Source organism: Bos indicus, chromosome 23 (assembly GCF_029378745.1).
Source record: "Bos indicus isolate NIAB-ARS_2022 breed Sahiwal x Tharparkar chromosome 23, NIAB-ARS_B.indTharparkar_mat_pri_1.0, whole genome shotgun sequence".
NCBI classification, from domain to species: Eukaryota; Metazoa; Chordata; class Mammalia; order Artiodactyla; family Bovidae; genus Bos; species Bos indicus.
The window spans coordinates 28,549,431-28,556,309 of NC_091782.1; the positions used below are offsets into that span (position 1 = coordinate 28,549,431).

Genomic DNA, 6,879 nt, shown 5'->3' on the forward strand with positions numbered 1-6,879 from the left:
AGCGTCTCAGAGTCTAGGGCCTTGTTTGGGGCGGGGACTGTGTTGGGGATCCCTAGTCTCCTCGAGTTTCACTTTCTCTTCGCAAACTGTGTTGTGCCTTTCTGGCCGGACACTCGTGTCGCGGCCCTAGTTCTCACTCCCATTGGGTGTCTGGTTTCTAGAAGCCAATCAGCGGCCCAGCGGTTCCAGGTTATAGTCTCCAACTGTACCCACCCCGCCTCCGCCGGGACTCGGTTTCTCCCCAGACCCGGAGGACACGGGTCATGGAGCCGCGTACCCTCCTCCTGCTGCTCTCGGGGGTCCTGGTCCTGACCGAGACCTGGGCCGGTGAGTGCGGAGTCGGGAGGGAACGGCCTCTGCGGGAAGGGGCGAGGGGACTGCCCAGGGATGAGGGGAGAGGGGGGCAGGACCCCCAGGGAAGGAGCCACGCCGCCGCCCTCGCCCAGGCCCGTCCTCTCCCACCTGCTCCCGTCCTGTCCCTCCCCTGCTTCCCGCCCCCTTTTCTCTCCCCCAACAAGTCCCGGTCCTTCTCCGACCTTTCCGGTCACACGTGCCCCTAGCCCCCTCTCCACTCCCGGCCCCGTAACCTCTGACCCGGGACCCGCGCCAGGAGGAACGTCGGGCCGGATCTCACCCCTCCCCGCCCCCAGGCTCCCACTCCCTGAGATATTTCTGCACCTGCGTGTCCCGGCCCGGCCGCGGGGAGCCGCGTTTCTTTGCCGTCGGCTACGTGGACGACACGCAGGTCGCGCGGTTCGACAGCGACGCCCCGAATCCGAGAATGGAGCCGCGGGCGCCGTGGATGGAGCAGGAGGGGCCGGAATATTGGGAAGAGATGACACGAGAAGCCAAGGAAGCTCAACAGATGCTCAGTTCGGACTTGAACACCCTGCCCGGCCACTACAACCAGAGCGAGGCCGGTGAGCGACGCGGGTCTGGGTCCAGGTCACGACCCCCATCCCCAGGGACCGCCCGGGATCGCCCCGAGGCTCCGGGTCCGCGGGTCACCCCGACATTGCGGGACCCTCACCGCCCCCCTTAGGAGGAGCCGGGGGGCGGGGATGGGGGCGGGGACTTGACCCGGTTTCTTTTTCAGTTTGGGTTTAATCTCCGCGGATGGTCGGGGCGGGTCAGGGTCTCACACCCTCCAGCTTTTGTTTGGCTGCGACGTGGGCCCGGACGGGCGCCTGCTCCGCGGGTTCTGGAAGTCCGCCTACGACGGTGGGGATTGCCTCGCCCTGAACGAAGATATGCGCTCGTGGACCGTGGGAGACACAGTGGCTCCTATCATCAGGCGCAAGTGGGAAACCTCCAGTGAGACAGGGTTCGAACGGAACTATGTAGCGGTCAAGTGCGTGCAGTGGCTCCTCAGACACCTGGAGACAGGAAAGGACACGCTGCTGCGCGCAGGTATGAGGGGCACCGGGCCTCCCTGATCTCCTCTCAGGCTGGAGCCGGCTTTCCACGAGGAGAGGAAAATGGCCTCCTTCTGGAAACACCGCCCCAACTTCTTGTCTGGAAAGGGGGAATCCCCCCAGGTTTTCATATTCTGTAGAAGACAGTGACACACCAGTGGCCCCATTTCTCTGAAGGACAGTTAAAGCAGTCAGTGTTTTTGGAGAAGCAGAAACCCATCCCTGAAATAACTGGTCAGCGGTCCCCTTAGACCCTGACTGCCATCTTGTGAACCATGAGTTTCTCTCTCAAGGCCTGTTCTCACCCTGAGACCATCTTAGGAGGCCAGACTCCAGCTTCTCTGAGACATTCAGCCTCCACCCAAATCAGGACCATTACTCTGTCATTTCCCCTTCCATGGAGTCTCCTACCTTGGCACTCACCCTGACTCCAGAACTTTCCAAGAACTAGTTTTTCCCAAATCCCGGAGTCCAGGCTGGTGTCTGGCGTTTGTGCTGCATCTTTTCAAACCCATTATCTCCTCCATTCTCAGCATGGTTACGGGGTTCTGCTTCAGTGGCCCATGGAATGTGAATTTTCTGATTCTTCCTCTTCAGACCCTCCAAAGACACATGTGACCCATCACCCCATCTCTGACCATGAGGTCACCCTGAGGTGCTGGGCCCTGGGCTTCTACCCTGAGGAGATCTCACTGACCTGGCAGCGTGATGGGGAGGACCAGACTCAGGACATGGAGCTTGTGGAGACCAGGCCTTCAGGGGATGGAACCTTCCAGAAGTGGGCGGCTCTGGTGGTGCCTTCTGGAGAGGAGCAGAGATACACATGCCATGTGCAGCACGAGGGGCTTCAGGATCCCCTCACCCTGAGATGGGGTAAGGAGGGGGTCAGAATGGAGCTTCTTCTCAGATAAGGCAGGAGCCCTTCTGGACACGTTTAGCAAGGTCAGGACTGAAGCCTGAAGTCTGGGCCCCTTCCCTTTCTTCCACAGAACCTCCTCAGCCCTCCATCCCCATCATTGTTGGCCTGGTTCTCCTCATGGTCACTGGAGCTGTGGTGACTGGAGCTGTGATTTGGAGGAAAAAGCACTCAGGTAGGGAAAGGAGGGAGGGATTTGAGTTTTCTTCTCTCATTGGGAAGGTTTCTGGCCCAGGTGGGAGTTTGCCTGCCTCGTTACTGGAAAGTACCCTCCACACACATATGGAATCTGAGCTGATGCTAAGACTAACCCTTTTGTAGAATACATGTGAAAATGAAAGACACATTTTTCATCTTCATAATTCCAGTTGGGGGCCTGTTTCTCAGCATTTGAAGGTCAGGAGGGAATGTCCCTGCTGAGGTCAGACCTCCAGGAGGGCAGCTAGTCCAGTCCCCCCATGTCTCCTTCCTTCATGTTCCTGAGACTGTCCTGGATTTTTAGTCACAGTTCTGAAAACTTCTTTGTCCTCCAGGACTAGGGAGTTCCTCTAGGGTCTCATGACTCAGTTTGTTCCATGGTCTTTCACATGATACTTTTTTCTCACAGGTGAAAATGGAGGGGGCTACACCCAGACTGCAAGTAAGTACAGAGGGAGTGTGAATCCTGAGACCCTTGTGAGGGTGCAGACAGGAGGCCATGGGGGACTCACCCTCCTCAAAGTGCCTTCTCCAGTTTGGCTCCTGGGGGTTCTGACCACGTCCTGGTTTTGTTCCCCCCCAGGCAAGGACAGTGACCAGGGCTCTGATGTGTCTCTCACGGTTCCTAAAGGTGAGACCCTGGGGCGTCTAGATTGGGAGAGGGGTTGAGGCAGAGGGGACACACTGGGTGGCGGGGGTCTCTGAGTGGGACATGTGAGCGTGTGGGGGGCTGTGGAGAATGTCAGCCCTTACATGACTGACCTGAACTGCTTCCTGATTCTTTCTCTCACAGTGTGAGAAAGCTGCCTTGTGGGGACTGAGTGATGCTCAGTCCTGCTTTGTGACCTCAGATCCCCAGATGCCACTTTCTGCTTCTGCATCGGTATGTGTCTGTGCTCCTATTAGCATAGCATGAAGAGGTGGGGAGACTGCTGACCTCTTCCAAATAAAAATCCTGGATTTATAAAGCAGTGCCTAATAGTCATAGCAGGTTGGAATATGTGACCTGTCAGCCTCGGATCTTTTCTGAAGAGAAAATATCATTGTGTGTAGAGTGCAGACTGGTCGGTGTGGGAGGGAGGGGTGATCAGCTCTTGTGGGGAAAGCACAGGCAGCACTGATGTCAGTGTGAGTGGATGATGTGCTGTAGCTGCTGCGAGAGAGAAAGTGGCCTGAGTCCACATTACTGAAGATGGAATACAGAGGCGTCTATACTTGTCATTCCTTCATCTGGTATTTGTTTTGTGTCTGATAGAGGATGCTCTATTTTTGCATCAGTGAAACCTCAGTGAACTAACAGCAGACACCCTTTGTTGGCCTCGGGCAGTGTGTTCTGGTGAGGGGGGCAGAGTGAGCCTAATAAGTGAGGGAAGTGTCTGCCTAGAGATTGGCAAGTGCTCTGAGGAAGGTGACCCAGAGTATAAGTGTGTGGGGAAAGGGAATGTGGCTGTTTTACTAGGGTGGTCAGTGTAGGCCTCGTTGAGGAGATAATCTTTGAGGAAAGATGTGAAGGACATGGAAGAACGTTCACAAGCACGTCTGGGGGTAGTTCTCTCCAGGCAGAGGAGCCTCCAGTACAAATACAGGAGGGCAGGAGAGTGTGTGTGTGCAAGGAAGAGCCAGGAGACAGGTGTGGCTGGAGGAGCAAGGAATTGAGATGAGATCCAGTGTCTGGCCAGATCATGTGGGCCTCCAGGATATTAGAAGGTGTCTGATGTCTGTGAAAGATGTGCACTCATAAGATGGTTTGACTAGAAGATGATCTGGTGTGACTGCTTGTTAGAAGCATTAGTCTAACTGCTGAGCAGAATCAGGAGGTGAAGGGTGAGCGATGCAGTGGAGGAGCCTGGAGGATTAGTGCAGTGTCCAGGGTGGGGATGCTGGTGCTCCCCTGGACCCTCGTTAGATCTAGACAGTCAGGTGTAGAGCCTGAGAATCTGCATTTGTAATAAGGTTGGGGCTGATGCTGCTGGTCTTCAGATCACACTTTTAGTAGCAGGAACGGACATAGACCGGGATTCCCACATGCTGTGTATCAGCCTCACACACAGAGGTTGTTAAAGAAGCAATCCTTGGTCTTGTCCTAATACTCTGAGAAGGTGGTTCTGGCGAGAGGCTGAGCATTTCATAAGAAGCCCCACAAGCAATTCAATTATCAGCCAATTTAGGAACCCCTGAGGTATATGACATCAAGTGGCCAGAGATCGGTCTTAAATCCACATTTAAAAGAATTCTTTTTCTTCAGAAAGAAAAGGGAATTTATATTGACAATTCATATTGTCAATTATGAGGTGTGATGTTGAGAAATACTGTAGTTCTTACTCCACCTGAAGACTGAGGCAGTGGTTCACAGTTCAGCATAGTGAAATCCTTGCTCTCTGAAACTGTCCTCCAGGTTGAGTTCTCCTCACTCATTCTTAGAGTTAACAATGGGATCTAAATAAAGTTAGACATACGGTACTATATATACATATATGGCTCCACGGGGACAGGATCCACAGTGTCCACTCCAGGCCAGGTCCCACAAAGGAACTTTCGGCCCTGCTGGGGCACAGTGTCACTGCTCACACAGTGAGCCCCTTGTGCTGGGCGTGGACCCCGCACTGAGAACAGCCATCACTGAGGCTCCTGACAACTGGAGGTGGTGTGACTCCCACTCTCGACACCCTTGTCAGATGCATCCTGCATAGTTCCAGCTTCTCTGTGTCACAACGTCCTGAGTAGAGTCTGGCGCGTGGTCACCTGAGTGGTGGGACCTCAGCATCATGCTGTGTGCTCTGGCAAGAATATTTGGGAGAGTGCGTTTTCTTCTTTAATGGAGGAAGGTGGTCTCTGCTTCCTACCAAGACTCTTTCAGTGTGGAAGTCTCCTAATGTGGAAATGCTCCTAATCAGGTGAGGGGGAGAGAGGGATGGACAAGAATGTCAAATTTCAATTGTTAGAGCAAAGATCTGGAACTGGAACTTGACCTGGTACAATGCAGGCACTCGGGTTTGGCTGAAAGAACAAGTGACTAACAAATGCCATCCAGGGTAGACATCTGCTTGCTTGCTTGCTTGCTTGTTTTGTTTTCATTGGAGTGTAATTGATTTACAATGCTGGGTCTCTTTCTGCTGTACAATACAGTGAATCACCTATAAATATATTCAGTCTTTTCTAGGTTCTTTCCTCATATACGCCGTTAGAGAGTGCTGGGTAGAGTTCCCTGTGCTGTGCAGTATCCACAGCACTTTAAAGTGCTGCCTAGATGGTGATGGAGGGAGATCTTAGGAGGATGGGTCTGCTCCAGATGCAGAAGAATCCAGACCAGGTGGGAGCACGTCAGCAGGGTCCAGGATGACATTTCCAAAAAAGGAAAAACTGATGGAATATCCAAAGTATCCACGCTTCTTGAGTCAGTCATGCAAACAGGGGAATCATTAGAGCTGAATTCCTGAGAGCTTCATAGAACATAATCAGCAAAAACAAAGCCTGATCAAGAGGTTCTTCAGTTCTTCTTCACTTTCTGCCATTAAAGTGGTATCATGTTCTTATCTGAGGTTGTTGATATTGATTTCTCCTGGCAATCTTGATTCCAACTTGTGATTCATCCAGCCTGGCATTTTGCCTGATGTATTCTGCATATCAGTTAAATAAGCAGGATGCAACGTACAGCCTTATTATACTCCTTTCCCAATTTTAAACCAGTCTGTAGTTCCGTGCCTGGTTCTACCTGTTGCTTCTTGACCTGCATACAGGTTTTCAGGAGACAAGTAAGGTGGTCTGGTATTCCTATCACTTTAAGACCATTCAACAGTTTGTTTTGATCCACACAGTCAAAGGCTTAAGTATAGTCAATGAAGCTGAAGTAGATGTTTTTCTGGAATTCCCTTGCTTTTTTGTGATCCAACAAATGCTGTCAATTTGATCTCTGGTTCCTCTGCCTTTTCTAAACCCAGCTTGTACATCTGGAAGTTCTCAGTTCACATACTGCTGACACCTAGCTTGAAGAATTCTGAGCCTAATTTTGCTAGCATGTGAAATGAGTACAACTGTATGGTAGTTTAAACATTCTTTGGCATTGCCCTTCTTAGGGATTGGAATAAAAATTGACCTTTTGTTAGCCATCTGTATGTCTTCTTTGGAGAAATGTCTATTTAGTTCTTTGGCCCATTTTTTGATTGGGTCATTTATTTTTCTGGAGTTGAGCTGTAGGAGTTGCTTGTATATTTTTGAGATTAGTTGTTTGTCAGTTGCTTCATTTGCTATTATTTTCTCCCATTCTGAAGGCTGCCTTTTCACCTTGCTTAGAGTTTCCTTTGTTGTGCAGAAGCTTTTAAGTTTAATTAGGTCCCATTTGTTTATTTTTGC

General features: G+C 51.6%; 1 protein-coding gene across 1 annotated transcript; it reads left to right on the top strand.

Moving 5' to 3' along the window:
* The first annotated feature begins 248 nt into the window (after nucleotides 1-248).
* LOC139178992 (BOLA class I histocompatibility antigen, alpha chain BL3-7-like) lies at nucleotides 249-3,453 on the top strand. Its single transcript, XM_070778233.1, has 8 exons — nucleotides 249-327; nucleotides 651-920; nucleotides 1,135-1,410; nucleotides 2,013-2,288; nucleotides 2,405-2,506; nucleotides 2,939-2,971; nucleotides 3,113-3,160; nucleotides 3,323-3,453. The coding sequence occupies exons 1-8, from the start codon at nucleotides 264-266 to the stop codon at nucleotides 3,325-3,327; spliced, it is 1,074 nt and encodes a 357-aa protein (XP_070634334.1). The 5' UTR covers nucleotides 249-263; the 3' UTR covers nucleotides 3,328-3,453.
* Nucleotides 3,454-6,879: the final 3,426 nt, after the last annotated feature.

Bases quoted from the DNA above. Each gene is read 5' to 3' on its own strand.
- LOC139178992 (XM_070778233.1), top strand. From the start codon at position 264: ATGGAGCCGCGTACCCTCCTCCTGCTGCTCTCGGGGGTCCTGGTCCTG. The intron at 328-650 runs GTGAGTGCGGAG...CCCCGCCCCCAG, and splicing joins CCTGACCGAGACCTGGGCCG to GCTCCCACTCCCTGAGATAT. The intron at 2,289-2,404 runs GTAAGGAGGGGG...TTTCTTCCACAG, and splicing joins TCCCCTCACCCTGAGATGGG to AACCTCCTCAGCCCTCCATC.